The sequence below is a fragment of the Lytechinus pictus genome, chromosome 17 (assembly GCF_037042905.1).
Source record: "Lytechinus pictus isolate F3 Inbred chromosome 17, Lp3.0, whole genome shotgun sequence".
In the NCBI taxonomy this organism is placed as follows: domain Eukaryota; kingdom Metazoa; phylum Echinodermata; class Echinoidea; order Temnopleuroida; family Toxopneustidae; genus Lytechinus; species Lytechinus pictus.
Window position 1 is genome coordinate 29,336,853 of NC_087261.1, and position 26,004 is coordinate 29,362,856.

The 26,004-nt window shown below is 34.6% G+C and overlaps 1 protein-coding gene across 1 annotated transcript; it reads left to right on the forward strand.

Moving 5' to 3' along the window:
* The first annotated feature begins 1,935 nt into the window (after positions 1 to 1,935).
* On the forward strand, positions 1,936 to 17,954 carry LOC129280883 (mucin-2-like). Its single transcript, XM_064112467.1, has 9 exons — positions 1,936 to 2,119; positions 6,284 to 6,415; positions 6,999 to 7,184; positions 8,022 to 8,315; positions 10,044 to 10,361; positions 11,134 to 11,397; positions 12,323 to 12,490; positions 13,801 to 13,891; positions 16,761 to 17,954. The coding sequence occupies exons 1-9, from the start codon at positions 2,041 to 2,043 to the stop codon at positions 16,984 to 16,986; spliced, it is 1,758 nt and encodes a 585-aa protein (XP_063968537.1). The 5' UTR covers positions 1,936 to 2,040; the 3' UTR covers positions 16,987 to 17,954.
* Positions 17,955 to 26,004: the final 8,050 nt, after the last annotated feature.

Sequence of the window (26,004 nt, forward strand, 5' to 3'; positions counted from 1 at the left end):
TTCATTGAACATGTATAGTACGAATATATTATTGTCTATTTCTATATCAAATTTTGCATTAATATATAACTATGTCTATTTATATGATAAATTTGTACTTGTAAATTTGAAATGAATTATATTATCCTACGTTATTTTCATTTTGTAGAATATAATGTAAAGACAAAGGTATCAGACGTAACATGATGAACGGAAGATACGTTATCTCTTACTCTAACAAAATACAATGGTTTATTCAATAATGAAATCAGAAAACCAATAAAGCACTTTCATGCCCAAATCACTGTTCAACCCTTTGTAACTGGTATGTGTGTGCGAGGGTGTGTGTGTGTTGTGTTGTTAGGGGCCGATCTTTTAAAGACAAAGCATCAAAAGAGTGTGAGGTAAGACTAAGTCGTCTGATCGCTAAATTCTTTTAAACAGATTTCAACATTTTTGTTTACAAGTGATGTAGATAACAGGCAGACAACACAATACACTGTAAAAACGGTTGGTGTTAAGGACCACACCCTGAGGTGTTAAAAGTACACCCTAGCTATTGAACATTGAAAGTCCAAAGTGACAATATTAATACCTCGCCCCCACTGTCCTACGATCCTTTACACACATCAGGACCGGCCTTTCGTACCTGATCGCGAATTTTTTTAGCCATTCAAAAAATTTATACGATCAATACGATTGCCTCGACTGATCTGATACGATATAATACGTTCTGATACGATCATTACGATTACTCCACGATTAAGACCACCGTTTCAATCTTAGCGCGAATCATGGCAGTGGGAACTGGGTATTATGCTTTATGTTAAACCAATGATTTCCTTTGGTAAACATCGATAATCACTGTAAACGAAGAACTGATATAATTCGATATTTGGTTCATGATGAGTCAAGGGTGTTTATTCGCTGTTGGCTAAGAGATATTTAAAAGGATAAAAAAAATATCCTTCCTGTAAACGAAAATCTTTTTTGATTAGTTAGAAGTGTCCTACCTTTCTTTTGATATACGAATACTTCATAATTATAATCATTCTTGCAGTAAAGGTTAACCATGGTAAAGTGAGCAAGCCTTGTGATAAGTACCCAACAAGCATGTAGTGCCTGTAGCAATACATTCAATTGAAAAGAGAGAGAAAGAAGCATTTCTGGTCGGTCGCATCCCGTGTATCTGAGGCGGCACACCTCAATCACATTCATGGCCCTGGGAAGCGGGGGTGCTGAAGCACCCCCAAGATATTTACAGGGGGTGCGGTATTGTAATATTCTCCATATCCTAGAATTCTGGTAGATGTGCCAATTGGAGAAATTAAAAGAAAATTCCCAACATTTTGTGCATAACTTTTTATTTTTATTTTTTTTGCTTGTCATATTTACTAAAGCACCCCCTGCAAAAAACAACAACAACAAACACGTTCCCAGAATAATGAAACTCAAATGGCGAGCAGTTTAATTTGGGCATATTGACTTGAAAACGGGATATTTTAAGTCCCATGCCATCCTTTTGTGCAAATGTATTATTATTATTTTAAATCTCACTCGAGGCAACGTGAGCGTGATTGTTTTTTCAAACTTAATTGATATAATCTCTTGAGATTTTTTTTTCTTCAAATTATCCTCCGTCTGTTGTTCATTCACTTTTCTTCCCCCTTTTATCTTCTTTCTTCCTTTCCACTTCTTCAATTTTCGCAAATTTTTCTTGTTTGGCTGTTAGCAAACGGCGGGTTTCCAGAACGCGAAACCCCCAGAACCCCCCCCCCCGGCAAGATTTACTCTGACGTTTACATTCTTACATTCTTCATGGTTGAATGGTTGAATGGATGAATGCTTTGTCTTTGACAAAATATTTATCTCGCACTAAAGTGAACTTTGCTCTGGGAGTGAAGAACATGAAATAATGTAATATACATCAGAAAATATAAAAAGAAGCTATACACTCAGTACCTTGGTGGTACTCTAAACTTTGCTTGTCTCGTCTGTAATACGAATGTAACTGATACACCTTTAATGGATGTGTAATTGGATGTTGATGTATCATCCGTCATGAATTTCCATCTTTTATTCTGGACTCAATTCATGCTGCTAGCGTCGAGAGGATCAGGAATATTCGGACAGTCGCCAGGTAAACTGTTTCCTTGTTTTAGTTTGTTTTATTTTTGTTTTTGTTAAAGAGCTTTTTACGGCGTTTGGGGGTTATACGTACTCTATGAGCCACGCCTTTGGAATAGTGCGTCCCACAACCTCCCTCCATCCCGCCCCGAAAATTATCGTTCATTTATCATAACTTAATTACAAATATAATAAACAAAATGACCTATCATTGTAAAGCTTATAATCTCTTTCACCTGAAATAATACATGTGGTTCCACATTCACGTATGAGTGAGTAAAACAATTTTATAAAAGGATATCAAGTCACTTAAAAGGCTGTATCTGACAAACATACCGACACAGAGATAGAGTGAGAGACATACAGCGCGTCCCAAAAACTATGTCCTTCTGACATAGGACTGAATTAATTCTAAAAGGTGGTATGATTCTCAAATAAATGTTCATGAGTAGAAAGCTCATTTCACGATCTAACTTAAATGAAAATGTCATTGGTCGCGCTTCAGCGGTTTTGAATGCACACTCCGTTTAATACGTAAAGGTGGTGCATTTTAGCCCATTCCGAGTTTGCAGCATTGATGCATTTCTGCATTGTCTATGGCATGTTAACCCCCATTTCTACTAGTCCAGTCATTCTAACTTTTCACTTGGCACAAATTGCAACAGAATTTATTCCAATGCAGAACATTTTTTTGAGGTCCATAGAAGACCATACTTAAAGTCCCAGAAAATCCGAATAGGGGAAAGTGTTCTAATTTGCATAAACATAATGGTAAGTTTTGGTCATATTCGCTCATTTAGTTCACGTAGCAGTCGACGCCAGTGTATGCTATGTACTCAGACCCGATTGCAAATCATATCAATTCCGGATTCGATACTACTATAAACATTCGCCTCCTCAAAGTATAGCTATATCCTAAATATCAGTAAGCAAAGAATTATACTACAAGAAAACTCTACTATTAAAATTAAATGCATAATTTCGATTATGATGGACTGCATTAATTGTTTAACATGAAAGGGTCTAGGCACGGAAACTATCATATGCTGGTAACATGACGTTGTGCACCAAATGATTACATTTTCTGCCTGCTCGATCTCAGAGTTCAAAAGAAAAATGAAATGTAGCTATTAGACCTTTTACATCCTATTATACTACTATCATACTACCGAGGTCACTCACCCCTTTTCCGTATTTGCCAATTTCTGGGAAAATCTGTCAATTTGGAGCCCCTGAAGAGGGAAGGGGTCGATGCGCCGCGCTGATAGACGAAACCCATTCATCTTTAAGTGGTTTCAAATAATGAAAATGACTTTACCATATAGCAGAAATGCCTTTGCTTTAATGGTGGGGGGGGGGGGTCAAAAACTGCGATTTTGTTTTAATAAAGAGGGAAAATAGGCAAAAAGGGTGGGGAGACTTCGGGTCCCCCTGAGGGGGTAGGCTTTGCTGAGCCAGCTCTCTTTATTATGTAGCTGATACCTTTTTTCATATCCAAGTGGTTAAGAAACAATGAAAGAGGTTTGCTATAGAGCAAAAACAACGTTTTGCCTCAATATGGGCTCCAAATTGGCAGATTTTTCCCATAAATTATAAATTAATAAGGAGGGAAAATAGGCAAAAAGGGTGGGGAGACTTCGGGAACCCCTGAGGTGGTAGGCTTTGCTGGGCCAGCACTCTTTATTATGTAGCTGATAGAGGAAAATCTACTTTTTTATCTTCAAATGGTTACGAAACAATGAAAGTGGTTTGCTATCAGAAAAGCATTTTTGCATCAATGAGGGCTCCGAATTGGTAGATTTTTACCATAAATAGGCAAAATATGGAAGAGGGGTGGGTGACTTCGGCAAACCCCTTAGAGGTAGGGCTTGCTGTGTCAGCACTTCTTTGCATGTAGCTGATAGAGAGAAATCTAGTTTTGTTATCTCCGAGTGATTAAAAACAATAAAATCGGTCTACTGCAAAGGGGGAAACGCCTTTTACCTCAATGGGGCTCCAAAATGACGAATTTCCAAGAAATGGGCAAAATACGCAAAAGGAGTTGGTGTTTTCGGCAGCCCCCTGAAGGATGTAGGCTTTGATATGCCAACACTTCTTTATACGAAGCAGATAGAGGAAAGTCTACCCTTTCGTTTCCAAGTGGTTTTAAAACAATAAAAGTGGCTTACACTATAGCAGAAACATCTTTTTGCCTCAATGAGGGCTCTGGATTTATATATTTTTTCCCATAAATTGGCAAAAAGTATGGAAAAGGGGTGAGTGAGTTTAGCAAACCCCGTAGGGGATAGGCTTTGCTGTGCCATCACTTCTTTATAATTATTTAGCTGATAGAGGAAAATCTATTTTTTCATCCCCAAGTGCTTACAAAACAATAAAAGTGGTTTATTGCACAAAAGAGAAACGCCTTTTGCACCAAGGGGCTAAAAATAGCGGATTTTCCAAGAAATTGGCAAAATACAAAAAGGGGTTGGTGACTTCGGCAGACCGCTGAGGGGGTAGAATTTGCTGTGCCATCGCTTCTTTATATGTAACTGATAGAAAAAAACCTACTCTTTTGCCTCCAAGTGATTTCAAGACAATAAAAGTTGTTTTTCTCTGTAGCAAAACACCACTTTGTCACATTGGGGGCTCAAAAAGCACGATATTTTAATATTTATCTACGAATAAGGGGACTATAATATATGTTTTAATGTTCTTGAACGTAATTGCATGCAGCATGCAGAGCAAATATCCTCTAACTTTTCCAAGAGACTTCATAAACATAAAAGTGGCTTTGATATGTAGAAAAAGCCCTTTGCCCACATACCAATTTAAGTAATATACATCTTTCTATCGCTATACGCACGCTTGTATTTATGCGTGTTAGTCACACCAACAAAGGCGAGGCAAGACCGATTTAATCTATTGTTATTTCTTTAAAGGCATGCCAGCGATCGCGTTGTAGTTGATATCAAAAGTGTGACTAACACGCGGATGTTTTTTTTTGGTGTCATATTATTGCAATATCGAGTAAGACATTCGGATGTATTTGCCCTTAATCTAAGCAAGTTAAGACATTAATACTGTTATGAAACATATCAATTTTCTCGTTGATATATCCCCTTTCTTGTCGAATGCTGATATTTTGCATTAATTGTTTATGCTAATGATAAAACAGAAAGATATCAACGCACATGCAAATTTTTGACAGAAAACACGGAAATTTAGGCATAAATCCTCACATTTTTCGAAAAATATTAACCGGACAGTCCCGAAAACGATTGCAACCGATATATAATATCTTAATCATCGTGAATTGCGTATTCATTTCTAGATTTTAACATCTGTGCAAAAAACTTTTTAAGGATAAGGCATATCAATTTAATTTGGCAGCAATCTTGGATTTATGCAAATTAGATGCCTTTCCCCTATTCGGATAGCTTGGGACTTCTAGTATGTTGTACTAGGGACCTTACAGAAATGCATTGTGGTGAAAAAAATTATGTTGCAATTTGTTCCAAGTTTGGTCAAAATTTGGGCTAAAATGACTGGACTATATATCCATACATCCAGCATGTCCAGGATCTGAGCAGGAACATTTCCCTAATCATATCCAGGCTCATCAAAACATAAACTTGAGCATGCTTAGAAGGACAAGATGATTGATAAGTTTGATGATTGATAAGGGGAATCAGTGCACCAACTTGAAAGAATATGTGAATGATGGATGAGTAAAATAAGCTAAAAAGGGGGAATCCACAAGTTAATCGCCCTTTGCTAAACATGCTAAAGGAACTAACAAAAAAAAACCATATGAATTTTTTCTTTCAAAAAGTTATATTGAAGCGAGGCCAATGAAATTTTTATAGAAGTTAGAACATGAGATGTGCTTCCTAGTTTTATACATTCTATTGAGAATAATCTTTATTTTTTGAAGTAATTTAGCCGCACATCAGAGGGACATTTTTGGGGGACGCGCTGTACATGTAGAGGGAGAGAGCAATGTATAGATTAGTCGTGAAAGCAGGTTTTTGAGGATGATGCGGAAACACCAACATATTCAGGACATTTAACTAATCATTGTCTTTTGGAGGATAGTAACAAAGAACAACGTCCAGTGGTGTGGAAGTATATTCAGCAATTTTATAAAAAAATACTTTTGAATTGGTGCTATAAATGCAAACATTTTTTTATGTAGGTGACGTGAGACTGGTTGATGGCAGCTCTTCTCTAGAAGGAAGAATAGAAGTATATTATAATGGTGTTTGGGGGACGATATGTGACATCGGATGGGATAGCACGGATGCTAATGTTATCTGCAAACAATTAGGTTTGTATGGAACCTGTTTCTGCAATCACGACGATGGGTAAAGTATCAAAATGAATTACAGAATTGAATATCATTTCATAAAATACAAACAATAACTGGGGATATGATAATCTGACATTGCATATTCATGAAGACATGCATAATACTGTTTTACCGAAATAATGCAAAACTTGATGCCGTAACGTAATTTTAACACAATTTTTATGACATTTTCAGCCTTTTGTTTGACTCAGTTACTCTTCTGATCAAATCATGTTAAACGTTCTTCTAGAGTACCCCCCTTTAAAAGAGTAAGGGAAATTAACACAAAATATAGGAAGAACAGTTTCCCTATTTTTTTTTTTACTGTTCATTGTTCTGTGTTATTCAAATTCACATTTACTGACGGGGGTAAGTTTTTGAGATTTTCAGCACATAATGGCTTATTGCACCCTGAAACGAAATGTTTCGTGAGTTATATCTCTTCCGAACACGCGAAATGTACTATGAGCCTTAAATAGTTTTTTGAGAAATTACATAAAGACATGCAGTGACCTCTTGTTTAACATGAGTTTTTTTCCTCCAAATTTCTCATACGATGTAGGTTTCCAAATTTCCTTGGGAACGAATATCCCAAGATTCGGGCAAGGTCCGTTCACACAGACTGTCTGGTTAATGAATGTCCAATGCGAATCTTCAGATGAAAGTCTTAACGATTGTGTTACCAGTGACCAGTGGGGACAGGCTTCAGCATGCCCTCATAGTAGAGATGTGGGTGTTAGATGCTCAGGTAGGTCTTCCAAGTATAGAGATGAAAGAAGAATGATAGTTATAATGAAATTACATTCTCATCACTGATACTATTTAAATAATGTTCGGTTTAATATTCATAATTCATTAAAAAGATAAAGTAACAAAGAATCCATTCACTGTATAATCGTCAATTTCTTATCTCATATCAAACTTAATTTCTGGTAAAACTTGTTAATGTATGGTAAATATATTATTTAGTTCCCGGAGAGTTGGCACTCCATAAAAGAGTTGTCTTCTAGTTTATTTTCTAGATTAACTTAAGTATTACCAATCCTATTATTTTCGTAGTTCAAATTTCAATAAGATATTTTGCTTTTGTACAAAATAAAGATTAAGACGAGGGTGAAGACAATGGATAACATTTTTTGATGTGATACTTAGGAACTTATGAAATCTAGACGAAGCCATTTTTTTCTTGTCGAGTTGGCTACCCTGTATTCTTAAAAAGATTGGCCAACATAACGAATCTGATGATGATGATAATAATCAAAATCAATTTTAAGATTTTAAGACTAAACCAATGATTTGGTTAACTTTGAAGATTTTTTTTGTGGGGGTGATATCGTGCACAGATTCACCAAAAGGTTGTTTATTTTTACCAATCCTTCTAAAATTGCAGTGGTTAAAATAATGTATTAAAATACAAAATTGATAAAAAGGAATACGATTGGAACATGGCCAATAACAAACAAATCCTTCATATCACAGCCACGGACCGTGAAAACAATAAGAAATTTGTATATTAGATATTAAGTTACTTGCAAGACTGATCTTAAAAGAAATATGAAAGAATATCTCGCCTTTTTCTTTCTAGGTCTAAACGTTGGGATTGCACCGAATTACCAAGGATGTTACCGTTTCGAAGATGCACTTTTATCAACAACAGCAATTTCTTTTCAGTTAAACACGATTGAAACATGTTTAGAACACTGTTCAAGGGATTCTCTGTTTGCTGGTCTATATGGAACAACATGTGCCTGTGGTGATCAGATCCAACAACCTGCCCAGTCTGTTGATAACACCATGTGTAAAATGCCCTGTCCGGGTAATTCTGCTCAGCTTTGTGGTGATGACGAGACTAATAGTGAATTTGTATCCACCTATTCTGGTAAGTAAAACTTTCAAAGGGGCAAGGAAGGGCGCATGGGGCAAAATACCTCACCATTTTCTTTATACTGTCTCCTTTTTGTTCTCTTGGTTGTCGATTTTTGGGGTTGTATGCCCTTATGACTATCAATATGTCACGTATATTAATGTTTCCATTTTCATGATCATTAAACAAAAAAGAACAATAAATACAACACCATCGTCAAAACAACAACAACAAAGGCACAAAGCAGTTTGAAATTAAGCGGAATTAATTCATCATGTCCTTAATTAATTAATTAAATTATAAATGAATACAATAATTTGTTGGGTATTCAATCCAGATAGATGGATAGATACAACATTTTATTTTCAAACGGTAAAAACACAACAGATGCGGAGTCGAATTGCATTGGGGTTGTGTCATAGATGAACATAGCAAGTAAAAGAAACCCAACTTAAATACATTCAGTAAAATCGAAAACATGATAATCATAACATGTACCAGGTTATACATAAAACTAGGTTCATTTTATACAAAATAATTAAAGTTTATATAATAATAATAATAATAATGTGGCTTATAAAGCGCCAAATCCACTCTGTAGAGTGCTCAAGGCGCATAAAGAGCTAAGAGTTAGAAAAAAAAGTTTTTAGAAGATTTTTGAAAGTTTCGACAGAGGTACATTTGTTTATGTCTTCAGGAAGGCTATTCCACAAAGTGGGACATGCAAAAGCAAATTATCATTCCCCCAAGTTTTTGAAACTTCTGGAATCATAATCATAATCAAAAGCATAAATAAAATTATACAGAAATCATACAGAATATACATTCGGTATGCACCAATAAAATGAAAAAAATATCAGTTTGGTATCTCGGTGGCCTGTCCGGTCATTATCTTAGACATCATGATATCAATATTTGCTCTTCTGTTTTCTTGCAGTGCTACCCACTTTAATATAATAAGATTTTCTTTGGCAGCTGAATGCAGTGGACGTGTATTATTATGGCATCCTATAATTTGAGGATGTTGAAAAACAGTTTGATTGACTCATCCGCAAATACCCCATACAGCATCACAGTGGTTAAAATGTGACATAATCAAATAATCATAAACAAATATCAAATCATTTTCATCGACGAAAATCCTTATGTCGATTCTAATCAATAGACAATAAAAAAAAATATAAAATTAAACATTATAAATCTCTTAGCTAAATCTGATTATTAGCAAAGTAACAGCCTGAAGTTTTCCATCGGAAGCTTCCGTCAATTTCGTTTAATTCCGTACATTTTATTTGATGATTATCTTTTGTGGCATCTAATTAAATTACATGATTCTTTATTATAAAATGTTGTGCATTAGACGAACTTGGAGAACTTGTTATCCTGCCCATTCTACTAGGAATCTAATAATGCATTACATATAGCTGCAGCAGGAACAAATAATGTGTTGGTGCGCGTTGGTGTGTGTGTGTGTTTAAATTCTTTCAATGAAATACATATACTTATACAAAATTATAATGGCTCAATAAAATACATAGAGTAAATTCATTGTTTTTTTAAGGACCTGATACACAACTTCAAAGTATTTTGTTCTTTTACATTTACCTAATTATTATCATCGGATCATCGAGAATGGATGATTCCTTAACCAACACGTTGTATGAATGTGATAACGATAATGAACAAGATAAAATAGTCGTATTTGATGGTTATTTCTTTGATTCCATTCCTTATTCTTTCCAGTATCTATTGGAGATGACTACCTAGCATCGCTATGGTTTCCCGGTGATTACGTCATATCTAGTTCATCTCAACCAGCCAACCTCGTCTCCAGAATCAATGTGACTGCATCATCGGGAGGGATCCTGATTCAGGTCCTTGCTCTAGACCTCGCCCCAGGAGACACACTGACTGTGGAGGTTGGAGGTATGACATTTAACCCTACAGAACCAGGTGACACTGTGCTGTCCGGGTTATCAACCACACCAACAACTATAACTGCGACGTTGATGAGGGCTGCGAACTCACCTGGGGCATCGGGGTACCTTATCACCTCTGCCGGTACGTTATATTTTTGTCGTAGCTATACTTAAAACGAGCAAAGGGAGCAATATTACATTTCTAGTCCGATGATGTAAGACATTTTTTAACACTATACATTAACGATTTGGAGATGCCATATTTTGGTAATTGTTGGGGCTTAATAGCAGCAGATTGATCAAATATATCATGGTATGATTCATAATACACTATAATTGGAAATAGATGGTTTATCTCTCTTACATGCATACTATTCGTGTCTTGTCATGCAAATGCATGCTCTTTAAAATCAAACAAAGACAACCGTCAAAATCTAATTCAGCATGATCCAGTTTAGTTATTTTTTTAATTTTCTCTGTTCTATTTGAATCGCTTTCATTAGGGTATACTTGACTTTTAAAACAGATACGAACCAATAGCGCCATCTCGAGTGCTCAACTACTCATACCTGGCCAGTTTCCTGACCCATAATGCTAGTGTAGTCTAGTAATATAGACCCACTTGATTGATAACATGCTAATTAACTATTCAATACATTTATACCGCAATAATAATGTTACCAAGTAGCAAAACAATCACTTTTCCTCTCAAAACTTTTTAGATTATCTATACAAATACAATTATAGGTCAATTTATTTTATGTAGTATGAGTAGATTATACTTAGATATTTAAGACTTTGCATTTATAACACATAGTAAATGAGAGACCACACACAGTTCACCCCCTTTAATATAAACACACATAAAGTGCATTCGTAATCATTTTACCGCAATCACCACCATCATCATACAGAACCTCCTTCTACAACAACGACCCCGATTCCTTCAACTACTATGGCCACAATACCTGCATCTCATATCACTGCGACAGCAACAGCTGATCCCTCAGTTGTAACCACACCGTCCACAGCATCAACTGCTACAACACCTGTAGCAACCAACCAAGGAATGGATGAGATCACGTCAGTTGCGTCAGCCACCCAACCCCCTGGCACTACATCTTCTGCGGTTCCTGTATCAACAACTACAACCACTGATGCTGCAAATGCAAACGTCTGTAAGTGAAACTTTCATCGTACATGTCAGACAGGGCCATATATTGGTCTTTTTGCTATAGCTTTACTTGCCTAAATGAATAAAAGAAGCAATCACGCAATCAATTTATATTTTATATTCCAATGATATTTTTGGACCTCACGTTCAGCATGTGGAAACGCCATCTAGTGGCCATTGTTGAATTATCCATGAAATATAATACATCTGCATGATGTTTGAATTGTCATTTAACTTCCCGAATGGAAATATAGATTTTGGTGAAATGGTAAAAAAAAAAAATTAAGACGACTTAGGAAGAAGTGATTTAGTCCCTTTTGAATGTAAAATCTCCACATCTTATAGAAAACAAAGAGAGAATACAAATGCAAAAACTCTGTACATTTATATAGTACGCATCTGGAGCCATCTTCCCGCCAATTTCCCCCAAAATGGCGGGAGCCAATCTAAAACTGCGTCGTGAGTCAAATCGGTTGGTGGATTTCTGTTCAGCAGCCAGAAATGGCGATATAACCCATCTGTCTTCTTTTTTTCATTTGTCAATCCCTAGATGTAAGTTACTCTGGCTTGTCATACAAAGCGGGCAAAGAGTTATACCTTGGTCACATTTGCTCTACGGCGACCGTACGGCGAGTCGAAAACAGCCGTTTTATTAATTTTGATTCAAACCACCTATATGTAGTTGGTACAAAAAATGTTCAAACGGCTGTTTTCGACTCGCCGTACGGCCGCCGTAGAGAAAATGTGACCAAGGTTTTAATGGGCAAGATGGTTTAATGATTTAAAGGCCAGGTCCAGCTCATATTCATTGAACTAAAATTGATATCGATAAGTGTTGGTTCTGTTGAAACCATTTTCTTTCTTTCTATATTTTCCTTTCTCTCTCTCTTTCTTTCTTTCCTATACCTTTTCGGTTTCAACGCTCTCAGTCGAGACAACTAGTACACAACAAATGTCACCGGGCTCTATCAATCAAACCAACCCTACAGAGAATGATGATACGAATGGATATTCGACTTTCTCTCCCGAAAAATCAACATTGTCTTTAATTAACAAATGCAATCAGACATCAGAAGTACAGTACATGTATGTCCAAGGTAAGAATTCATGAATCTAACCTTATACTAAAAGGCAGTCTTCTGAGAAAGATCATGATAAAAACGCCATGATGGGTGTGGACTGTTGGGAATTTCTCTGACAAATAATGAGACCATTAAATTAAAAGGAGTGATACGACCTGGAAACTATGTTCAATGAATATGAATAAAAAGAGTAAAATCGAAGAAACCATAGACTATATGAAATAAATGAAACTAGGCCCTGAGTAAAGTGATGCATTACACTTTATTTGATAACATTTTCGTCGTACAGTATCCACAATCATCATGAAGTGTATGAAATGAATGAGCTGCTAGTGTCATCTCAAAAGTAATATGTTCCTTTTATCCATTAAAAGGTAAACAACAGGGCAGTGCTCTTGTATTCTTCAACAGAAGTATATTCAATATTTAATAATAATAATAATGATAATAATAATAATAATAATAATGATGATGATGATGATAATATAAAGCATTTAGAGTGCGCCTTCAATCTAGTTTCATATTCAGAGGCGCAGAGAGAATTATTACATAGAAGGGGGGGGGGGGGGCTGTTATTTGAAATATGATGAGAATAGTTGTCTTCAAGTTGGCTTTGCATAGCTTTATATAGACTTTACATTGCGTATTGTTGAAGAGTCTATTCCACAAAGCTGGAGCACTATGAACAAAAGCCTTTACACAAAATGAGCATTTGATTCTACGAGTTGTCAACAAACCGATCCCTGAAGATCTTATATTTCTAGAGAGTACATATTCCGAGATAAGATCGTTAAAATAATGAGGAGAACAACCATTAACAATTTTCCATGTAAGCAAACAAAATCTTGAATTTTATTCTCTCCACTACAGGCAAACATTGAAGTTCTTAAAAAAACAGGCGTTATATATTAAGAAGGTTTACTAAGTATTCGGGCGACGACATTTTGCGCTCTCTGAAGCTTGAAGATCTTATCATTGCAATTATGGCAATGATAAGATCTTCAAGCTATGATAGTCTAAACGATAGTCTAAACGAGAAATAATGTATGAATGTATAACAGATGAAGTTACATTTGTGGACATGGATTTAACATTTGAAACATTATTTAAATTTTAAATGATGACTTTTAACATAAAGAAAGTGTATAATGCCCATTTAACATGTAGGCCTAATGTTAAAATGTACGACCAAGTCTAATTCCCTAGTACTACTGTATGTCATGGGCAAAGTAATAAAGAAATTTATTTGAATCGAATTAATTTAAATTGTTTCATTTGGTACATGTGTAGTAACTGTTATGACATCTCCGTGTTCCTTTTTCCAGGAGAGCGATTTTTTCTTATCATCGTGGTGGTAATTCTGTTGCTGTATGCCGTGGTTGTTACTATTGTTACGATCGTCCTTATTCGGCGGAGGTAATTATACATTTGTACTATGAAATATTGGACATTGAGCTAAGCAGTTTGATTTAGCACAACTTTTGAAAACTGAAACAAACGGCGTGTTTCTACAGAGACTCGTTAAACGGTATTACCCGCGTCAGTAGCCAGGATTCCGGAAAACTTCGCTTTTGAAACAGACGCGATGACGCGAAATATGAGTTAATCGAATAAATTCGCTCTGTAGACAAAGATTGGTTTCAGGGCGATACGGTTTTTCTATTCCGAAAAAGAGACACCGTTTGTAACGATTCTTTATAGAAACACGCCGTTTGATTTTAATCGCTCAGTTTATTTCAGCATGGATAACTTGATCCAGCAATGATGTCTTCAACATAATTGTGCAATAATAAAACCATAATTCGTTAAGATGGTAATACAATAACAATACGAATTTTAGATTGAAAGAATTCGAATCTTATTTAGAAGCCAATATTTTCTCATTCCAATTTTGAGTTCGTCCCAAACTATAATTTTATAGGTTGACAATCAAGCGTGTTACGATACTGCAAGAAAACAATGAAAATTTTATTAATTTTAAATTTTATTTCCTTTTTTTCTTACATGAAATTAATCAGTTATACACTAAACAAAACAAAAATACACAATGATCTTACATCTCTTGAAAAGTTAGATGTGCAATCCAAAGTTATGATAGTCCTGTATTAAATTCAGATGAAATTGGTTGGTTGGCGAAGATTCCTATAATTGAAGTTCACAATGATGGCGATGATGAAACTGATCTTGAAGCACAATCAATATCAAGAGTCCCTGTAACGAGTTGAAATGTCTGTGAAGAGGATGCTGATGATTAACAGTCAATTTCAGCAATCCATGGGTTGAAAAGCGTTGATTAAAACAGGTTGATGATCTCGACGAGAAATGAGAATTCATCTCCCAAAGTAACTGCAAACATTTCATTGATGGCGTGCAAATAATTCCACAGAATGTAAATGTTGTATTCGAATTGGAAATAAACTATGCTCTGACATAAAGTCTGATGTGAAACTCTGAGTTCTGATCTGATATCATGATGTCCTTGAAGAAACTGCCAGCTTATATATATAAATATTCACTATTCTGGAAGCTTCAAGTATTGTCTACAAAAAGAACATTATCCTTCTTTCTAGAATAGTCCACTTCTAGAAGACTCTCGAATGACCTCAGTGAAATTAACAATGTGAACAACATAGCTAATCCTATTGTCACTTTCTCTGCAGGCAGGCTCTATTGTCTATCTCTGTACATTCCAGAAATAACAAAGATTACTCTATCTCATTAAATTTAGTGCCTTATAAAGCTTAACTGACACATTCTGGAGTATTCGTAATCATTCTATGCTATGAATATCCTTAAAGAGGAAGCAACAAAATAAATGAATGTGATTGCTCTTACAATTCTACTTATATATAACAAGCGTACCAGGAAAAGTTTAATACAACTACAATGACTGCTGGGATTTAATAATACTATCTTATTATTGGATCTTTTGTTTTTTGATAAAAAATATTGTAAGGATTGTACAATTTCAGAAACTTGTTCTCCGATTAATAACCCACCCTTCACATCTATCTTTAAGTATCTATCGATGAGTTAATATCTCTGAAAACTGTTACGTTTATGTTCAATTAGAAAATAGTATGTTTCCTGAAGTTTTTAATAATTAATTTATTATGAATGATTGTATAAGTATACTACATTACTAGAAAAGCTCATAATATCCACCTTCCATTTAATCATATATTCCATTAACAATTGTTTATTCTGAATAATGGCTCACTTCTATGGAAACACCTCCCCGTCTTCCTTAAGAATAGAACAATATCTCATTTCAAAGAATACGCAGGCAATATCTTTGTCATCAAATTGAATGATCCGCAAAATGTATTTTCTGGTCTTCTATATTCCCTTATTTTGTTTATATATTTCTGAATCTTGTAATCATATTTCCATTTTGATATATCTTTACTTCAATCCAGTTTCTGTTATGTATATTTGTGAGGATCATATCCAAAGAGCCATTTATGTGCTTTTTTGTGATCCTTCTACCAAAGATATTTGTAATAACCTTGTTTCTTTGTATATATTTTTTTATGTATAAAACATTTTTTGATGGAGAATATGATATACATTTTCTCCATCTTCTGTAAGATATTTACAATATTCCTTTTTTTATATCTGAATCCAGTCTTGTTTTACCATCGCTTAATCACTCAGATTTGAAGTAATAATTAATCATGAAAACGGGAAAATTGCGGTTTGTTCTCAACCGCATGCTTCTATAGTATATTCTCTGATCAAGCATAATTATGTACTTGATGGTTTAAGTCAAATTGTGTATTTTTGGTCGCTTATTTCATTTAGGACTATTCTTCGTCCCCCTAATATAAATGAACCAAAGATCTCATGAAATCACCACCTATATGGATATGGGTTCTTCTGGTAATTGCAATAATCTGCCAATGGAACCCCTTTCGACATTGTCACAAAGAAAATGAAGAGCGTAATGACAACGAAAATGTCAGCAGTTATATTCAAAAGGAGGCGCGATAGCTCAGTCGGTAGAGTGGGTGACTCGTATTCCGGTGACCCGGGTTCGATTCCCACTTGGTGCGCTAGTGCCCTTTGGTAAGGCATTAATCCTCAGTACCAGGTCCTTCGGAGGTGACCTTAAGCCGTCGGTCCTCTGGTTGCTTGCTTACAAGCATTCATGCTTTCTTAGCAATCAGGTAAAAAAATCACCACCAATCAATGTATAGTAATGGAAAAATTTGTTCTTTGTAACAGCTCCGTAGCTTTGATATCCAATTTATATAAAATAATACATTTCCCTTTGTAAATATAGACGCAAAGGACTAACTTTGGAGATTGAAGGTAATGTACCTGATCCATACATAGAGCTGCTAGCCAGACGTGACGGAGACAGGGTATATCAGGAGATGGCTACCAACTCAAAGACTTTACCCGAGACCCCAGAAGATAGATCTCTACCGCTAGAACCACTCGATCCGGTTTACGAGAATCAAGTTGCTGCTATGTACCATCAATTCAAAACCAATGAAGGAACATAAGAAACGGTTTCCTCCCTAATTCAAGGAGGTTAAAGACCTATAAGGGATAATTTTCGACCATATTGTAGTTTGAAATGTAGTTTGGTCATGATGGTAGGGAACTTGTTCAATGGGTTGAATTACTTTCTCTAAAAGGGCAAAATAGATTGGAGACTATTGCGTTATATGCCGCGACTGGGGCTATTTTTGATTACCACGAAGCGCGGACCCCCCTGGCATGAAAGGTATAGCTTAATGATCTACAAATTATGAATCATATGAGAAGAATTCGTGAATCAATTTTATAAATAAATTACTGATTCGACTACAGCCGTTTCGTCCACTTCCCTTTCCGTCTCATACATCATGGTTTAATCCTACATTCACGATATTACCACCAGGGCCATTATGATGTATGTGTAGAATATACTCTTATACCGTATTGCAAAACCCGTACGGTGTATGCGTAGATGTACCATCTTACCATATTCGTATTACCGATGAGAAGTGTGTAATATCTTCGTAAAATAACGTGCCGAATATAAAAAAAATCACATGAAATAATGGGTTTAATCACATTTTAATAAATCTTACTTAATTAGATACTTTTACTATCTGTTTAAATGGGGCAAGAACTCAATCTTCATTTCAATTTGCGAATAATGTACATCTTGTAGATTTACCCTTTTGCCATGCAATTAGTCAGGTTCACCTCGTTAATTTTTTTTTAGCTTTCGCCGGATTTTTTTGGAGAAATTTAAAACGATATATTTTTGAAAAGGTAATAGTATAAGGATTCAGAATGACAATGTTTCCATTTGCACCGTGACCTATGTGGCCGCCATCTTGGAATTTAAAAATGGCCACCAAAAAACAAGGTTTTCGACAATATCTCGGCTTCCGAGTATCCTAGAATCATGATTTTGACACCGAAACCGCATTTCATCAGGTCAAGGAATCTATTTGTATCAAAATCAACAACTTAATTCAAGAAAGAAAATCATTTTCATTATATTTTCTATCGTGTACTAGGTATTTCCAGATTGTAATTCACATTAAAGTCCAAATTAGGTGTTCCAAAATAAGCGACCTGAACATACTTTGCTGTAAGGGAAATGATAAACCAGTGCGTCATACATGCTTTTACTTCAGCATGTGTTTCAGGTTACGTCAAAAAGGTCAAAGGTCACTGAACTTTGACCATGTAAAAGACAAGCTTAAGTTTTGAAAGATCATCATAGCTAAGAGAGAGTATGGGTAATAAAGTATCACATACCATTTTGCATGAGTTAGAAGTAACATGCTCAAGGTCAATGGTCATTTAGGACTTTGCACTTTGACCATGTTGTGATATCATTTCTCGAAACTTAACCAATACTAAGATTTGATTTTTGAAGCTAGGCCTAATTTAGCAAGCACCTATCTTTAAAAAATATTCATAATGACCATCAAGTTTCAGAAAGATTGATAAATGAATTTCAGTTCTCCATTTGAAGGTATGTGGTCAATTGGGGGTAAAAATTAAGAAAATTCAAAAGAGATTAGGTTAGAAAAATATAATAAATGAAATTATCTATGAGTATTAAGTTAAACATGGATGTAATGATTAACAGGTATCATTAATTAGATTTATATGATTTAAGGTTACTGGTCTAAGGTCCGAGGTCATTCCAGATGTATCAATTTGGATAAGAATGTATATTTTGCTCACAATGTTGAAATACTTTCGGTAAATTTTGCAATCAATAAAACTTGTATAAGATGATTTTTGGATATCACAAATGATACGAAAAGAAAAGAAGTTTTTAGGTCAAGGTAAAAGGTCATTGAGATCAAAGAACTTTGGATTTAAGATAAATGCTATTTTTCTCTTTTTGAAAGCTCATTCATCTTACATGAAAGGTATTTATTTTTGAAGTCAGCACTGCTGCTATATTGAATTATTATTATGAGGCATTCCACTTTGTTTCAGTTGAAAAAAGTTGACCCCAAACAACCTTTGACTTCCTACCTGAAATTTCATTCATCAATTTACTTGATAACTTTTTTTCATCAAATATGTCCCTCCACTTTCAAAGTTTCAAGGACAATTTAAAACCTCACCCTGGTTATCATTTTAATGTTCATACCAAGAACATGGTCGAAGTTGACACTAGATGATCTTTGGCCTTAATTATGTGTCAGCCTGAAACTCATGGAAGATGATCAGTGATACTTCATTACCCATATCATGTTGTGCTATCAACATTTCAATCTTAAGCAAGAATTTAGTTTTGAAATTATAAGGACATAATAGTTGATTAATAGAACATTATAATACAATGTAGTTCTTGAGTATCATCAAATCGAATGGAATTTCATGTCACTTAGAAAAGATCATTGGTCATTTGGGGTCAGTAAAATGGTGTCAAAGTATACTAAATTGAATTCTGACAGATCGCCTGCAGTTCACAAACCAATATACATGCAGCAGCAGTACTGACTTTGAAAACTACCTTGAAAAGAAAACCCCCATTATTTTGATAATATAAAGGTTATTGATTTCAAATTACTTTTGACCTTGACTTAAAACATGATTTTTCAATTTATATCATTTGTGATATATAATAACGATTTCATACAAGTTTCATTTATTGTTATTAAGTATTTTTGCAGGTAATTAACAAAGTATAATTTCTTATCCAAGTTAATTGATCTGAAATGATCTTTGAACTTGTACCAATAACCTGAAATTATACTCATCTAATTTCTGATATCTTCTGAACGTTATAGGCCTATGCATTTTTGTCCTTAAACTTTCAAAAATATGTCTAAAATATAAATTCCTAACCTTTTTTTACACTAAAGTTGAGTTGACCAACGATTGACCTTTGAACTTCGCCTAGTAAACCGAAAGTCATTCATCGATTTGCTGAAAGGCCTACTCGATGACTAACTGTATGAAAGTTAAATCTTAACTTTGGTTAAGTTTTGTTTTGGTTGGTGAAACTACAACATGGTCAAATTGCATGAACCCCAAATAACCTTCGACCTTGATCATGTGACTTGAAACTCATACAAGATGAACATTGGTACTTTATTACCTAAATCCTCCATATGTTATGGTGACTTTACAAACACCTAACATTGGGTAAGATTTCAAGTTGACATGCCGGCCAGCAAGGCCAAAGTTCATCGACCCCAAGTGACTTATGACCTAATCATGTGACCTGAAACACATAATAAATGATTAGTTAATCATTATGACACATGGGTTTAACATTTCCCTTACGACAACGTATGTTCAGGTCGCTTTATTTATGATTTGGAATACCTAATTTGGACTTTAATGTGAATTATAATCTGGAATTACGTAGAAAAAGACAGAAAATATCATGAAAATCATTTTCTTTTTTTAATAAAGTTGATTAATTTGTTACCAATACGTTCCTTGACCTTATAAAAGGTGGTTTCAGTGTCAAAATTATGATTCAGAAGCTGGGATAGTGTCGAAAACCCTGTTTTTGGCGGCCATTTTGAAAAAAAAAATCCAAGATGGCGGCCATATAGGTCAAGGTGCAAATGGATACATTGTTATTCTGAATCCTCATGCAATAAACATTCCAAAAATGTATAATTGTCAATTTCTCCAAAAGAATCCGGAGTGGAACCAATATAATTTGGTTTTCTGTTAGTGGTAAAATAAAAGTGAGTATCTACATACACACGCACACATCTACACTCACATACATTATTCTCGAAATCAATTATGATACGTACTACATTAAAAAAAGACCCCCCCCTACCCCCCCCCCAAAAAAAAAAACATCGTCTCCAGAGTATTGGCGGACATCTCTGAGGTAATGGAGTGAAAATTGTGAAATCTGTACAGCAATTAATTGCAGATGGTCTGTTGACGGGATAAAAATCTCACGAAAACTTTTTACAAATTGATTTCCAGAAAAATGTATGTGAGTGTAGATGTGTGTGTTTGTGTGTGTTTGTGTGTATGTAGATACTCACTTTCCTTTACCACTAACATAAAACCAAATTATAAAAAGGTTCCACTCCACCCTTGGATTACTAAATCACCTTTGAGATCAATCAACCGAAAGAACAACATGTAAATACATAACTAAACAAAGTAATGAATCTCGCTCAAAATATACTTCATTAAACACACTTACTACTTTATTACGCATTGCAAAAAGAGAATATTATACCTCCCAACTCAATTTGTACAAAAACGATATGTGGAACACATGGAAAATCATTAATGGAGCAATAAATAAAAAGAAAAAAGTACTACCGTCGCTATAACAAAAATAAAAGCAAATAATACCATTACCTATGACAACTCAATACCAAAAGAGTTTCATTCATATTATTCAAATATTGGTAACAATCTGGTAAGCAAAGTCCCTCTAACTCATAAATCTTTCAACAGTTTTCTTGACAACCCAAATCCAAACTCTATATTTATCCTATTAGCACAAGAGAAAATTATTTTAACTATCGTTGATCCTTTGGTCCACATATTTTATGTTTCTTTGAACACAGGGAATGTACCTAATCTTATGAAAATAGCCAAAGTCATTCCGCTTTACAAAAAAGGTGATAATCAACTTGCTTCTAACTACCGTCCTATTTCATTGCTCACTTCGTTATCTAAAATTCTTTAAAAAATGGAGATACTCGTACAAGTACGTTCTTTAATAAATACAATATTTTTCGAACTCGCAATTTGAGTTCCGTGAAAATCATAGCACCTCGCATGCAATTCTGACTTTTATTAATAAAATCACTTCTTCCATAGATAAAGGTTGTCATACTGTTGGTATTTTCCTGGACTTCTCCAAGGCCTTCGATACCACGAAACACTTCTTCATAAACTTTCGTTTTATGGTATTAGGGGGAAGGCCTTGGAGTGGTTCAGGAGCTACCTAACAAACAGGTCTCAATTTGTGTCAGTCAACAACGTTATTTCTTCTACTCTTCCTATTACATGTGGAGTACCACAGGGTAGCTTACTTGTTCCTCTTCTTTTTATTACATATATTTATGACATAATTTTTTTTTCAAATTTACTAACATTTACATTGTTTGCCGACGATTCGAACATTTTCTTTTCACATGATAACGTAAACCAACTTGTAAGAATTGTAAACTCAGAACTCATACATGTCACTGACTGGATTAAGGCGAACAAACTATCACCTAAGCTACAAAAAGACGAATTTTATGATTTTTAGTAACATAATAAATACAATACCTGATAATCTCAATGTTGATAACAATGTTCTTGAAAATGTTTCAGAGACCAGATTTTGGGGGGTTACTATTGATAAGAAACTATCATGGAAACCACACATCAATAATATATGCAAAACAATTTCAAGAAAATCGGAATTATCAACGAACTAAAATATTTTCTCCCATCTCACACTTTACTTACACTGTATCATACTTAAATATTACCATACATTAATTATGACATTTTGGCATGGGGTTGTGCAATCCAAACCCAATTACAAAAAATACTGTTGCTGCAGTAGAAGGCTCTTAGAATAATTTTCAAACCCAATTCAGATCACACACAGATATACTATTCTTCCAAAATAATATTCTTAAAGTGAGCGATTTATATCTTTTCCAACTCGCCCAATTATGTATAAACCAAGCAAAGATGATCTCCCAAAATTTTGTTTCAAATATGTTCTGTAAAAACTCCTCTATACACGATTACCCAAAAAGACAACGTAACTGTTATCACCTACCCCCAACCCGTACTATATTAGCAAAAAACTCTGTTATCTTTTTTTGGACCTGTGTATTGGAATTCCCTGCCTAACGACTTTAAATAATCTCCAAGCCTAAATATTTTTAAACGCAAACTTAAAAATATGCTAATTTGTCAATACTCCACACCAACAAGTCAAGCTTACACATAACCTAGACTAAAACTGTAAAATAACTTAACCTTTAACTACCAATAAATTTGTCTCACATTACTTATTAAAAAAAAAAACGACACGACAACATGATACAATACATTACGACCCGTGCACCTGCCATGTTCCTCTTTTCATTTGCAGTTTTTATTTGCACCTCCCTTATCTCCCTCTTTCTTTCCTTTGCCACTTTTCCCTCCCTATTATAATTTTGTAAGTATTTTTTGTTAATTATTTTTGTTATCACTGTAATTATTATTGTTTGAACTATTTTCTCTTACTTTTGTTGTCGCTTATTCGCTACTTGTTTTAAGTTCGTCTTCCGTGTCCGTCTCCATTTTTGTATATGGTTATATATATAGTTTGTTTATAATTAGTGTTGAAACTAAGTTTAGGGACTTGCATTCTATACAAGCTTTGCTTTTTTTGGCAAGTCCCTCCGTTCATTTCTACATTCTTTTCAAAAATAAAATTATTGCAACACACTTTAGTTTTGTTTAATTTATATTCAATATTTGTTACGAAATGTCATTGATCTGTCTGTATTATATTGAATATGTATTGAATATGTATTGATGTCATTCATTATCCATAATTTTTATTTCAATGGTAAGCCTATCAGATTAGTATTGTCATGATTATGGTCGGAATTATTCCCGATATTTGCCTACGCTTTGGAGATTGGCCCCAACCTAATATTTGTAAACTAAGTGCATATATGAATAATTATTTTTCTCTTTTTCCCTAATATTTATCCCCAACTTTGTCTGTAATTATTATTTCACATTCTCATTTTTAACGATATGTTCTATGTATATGTTATGTACCTGTTACATCTAAATTGTACATTAAGTTTTATACTAATGCCCTGCATCGACAGTTATGCGTCATGACCTGGGCCTATCTTAATCTTTATTATATATTGTATTGACTTTGTAAATTTCTTTCCTTTATTGTGATTTCAATAAAGTAATATAAAATCATTTGATTATATTAATACGGAAATAAATCAATCTAAATCTAAATCTATGTGTATTGTGTGTGGGTGTGTGCGTCCGCCGTTATTAGAAAGGTATTAGACAGTACTATGATGATTAATATTTCAGACTATATAAGAAGAGGACAGGTGATTTAAAATGACTTGATTTTATGAGTTAAAATGGGTTGGAGTCTCGAGGTATATGTAATAAAAACGCGCAATAACACCGCTTACTAAATGGAACAGCACTGCGGCAATAAATTAGTTTGCTGATTACCGAATACCTCTCAAACTTAGATTTAAAGGTCAAGTTCACCTGGAGAAAATTTTGATTTGAATCAATAGAGAAAAACCAATCAAGCATAAAGCTTAAAATTTCATCAAAATCGGAGGTAAAATAAGAAAGTTATGACATTTTCAAATTTCGCTTATTTTTCACAAAACATGCAGCTATACAGTGTATAAATACAACTCAGTGATATGCAAATGAGAGAGCTTACTAAATGTAGTAGAACCTAATTCACGTCTTAGCCAATCAATTTTAGTTTCTAAGATTACGAAATTAATATACATCGACAAAATATTGAAAGTGAAACAATGTCCCACGGCTGCCGAATTCAGGGACTAGAGATTTATTTATTCCTTCATTTCCTCTTTCGCAGGGAGTGATCACCCCATTGGAAGTACTAGGAAGGGGAGGGGGGAGACATATGGATTTACCCAGAATGATTTGAAAACTTTATAATATGCATTTGAAATATATGATTTAAAAAGGCATTGAAATGCATTATAAAACAATGAAAATTGGCATAAAATTACCATTTAAACACACAAATTTCTAATTTTTTTTTTTTTGGGGGGGAAGATTTTGATATTTTTTCCAATGTCGCCCCGCCCCCATTATGGATCGACGCCCCTGCATGTGAGTTCCATGTGAAACGACTTGAAACTAGATGAGGAATTGAATTGCACGGTTTCTGGACTGGGTACTTCCCGGACCCCGGTTGAAGGATAAATTGTCGATAAATTTATATCGACAGAAGGAGGTCCTTACACACTCACGCACAACTATGCAATACTTTGCACACTCACGCGCACATACGCCCAGACCGCATCAAATTTTATTTTTGTCTCGATCGATTCCGCTCGGATCATGCAAGCGTATACTTTTAAAAATACAGGGTAAAAGTGTTCCATGAGGGTAATTATGTGTCCAACCAACATTTGGCCTTTTTTGGGGGCCTTTTTTTTATTCAATGTGATGAAAATATTGCTCATTCTAAAGTGATTGCTGCTTTTTATTATTTTTTTTTTCTTACTGGACAATTTGCTTCCCGCATTGGGTAAGAATAATGCCCCAATTGGTGGGACACATAATTACCCTCGTGGTGGTAAAACATTTACCCAATATTTTTTTTTTAAGTGTACATGTAGGCCTGAAATACATTAATTTCATTAAAATTATTGCATAGAAAATGTCAGTTGAACTGCGATTAACCTTTTTTTCCTTGACTGATTAAAAAAAAAAAGAAAATCTATTTTTTCGGTAAGGAAGGAGGTATCATGGACAGCCATCTCTATGAAATACTGCATCCGCCGCTGAAAGTATCCCCTATTAGGTCATACGAAAGAGAAACGGAAGTAATTACCAATACATTATTTATATTACTACCGAGTAGAGCACAATCATTATCAACATTGGTCGGATATCGTCTAGTAGACGATTACTCTTCCAGTGGTGGCGTGATCACCCTTTTTCCTTGACTGATTTTTTAAAAAGAAAATCTATTTTGTTTACGGTAAGGGAGGAGGTCTCATGGACAACCATCTTTATGAAGTACTGCATCCGCCGCTGAAAGTATCCTCTATTTGGTCTTACGAAAGAGAAACCGAAGTATTAATTACCAATACATTATTTATATTACTACCGAAAAGAGCACAATCATTATCAACCTTGGTCGGATATCGTCTATACTCTTCCAGTGGAACCGTGATCACCATTTTTTCCTTGACTGATTCTTTAAAAAGAAAATTTATTTTGTTTTAGGGAGGATGATCATTGGTCCGACTATTCCAGAGATACATATTGCAATCAGGAAAATGATATAAAACTGTCCGATGGTAGAGATT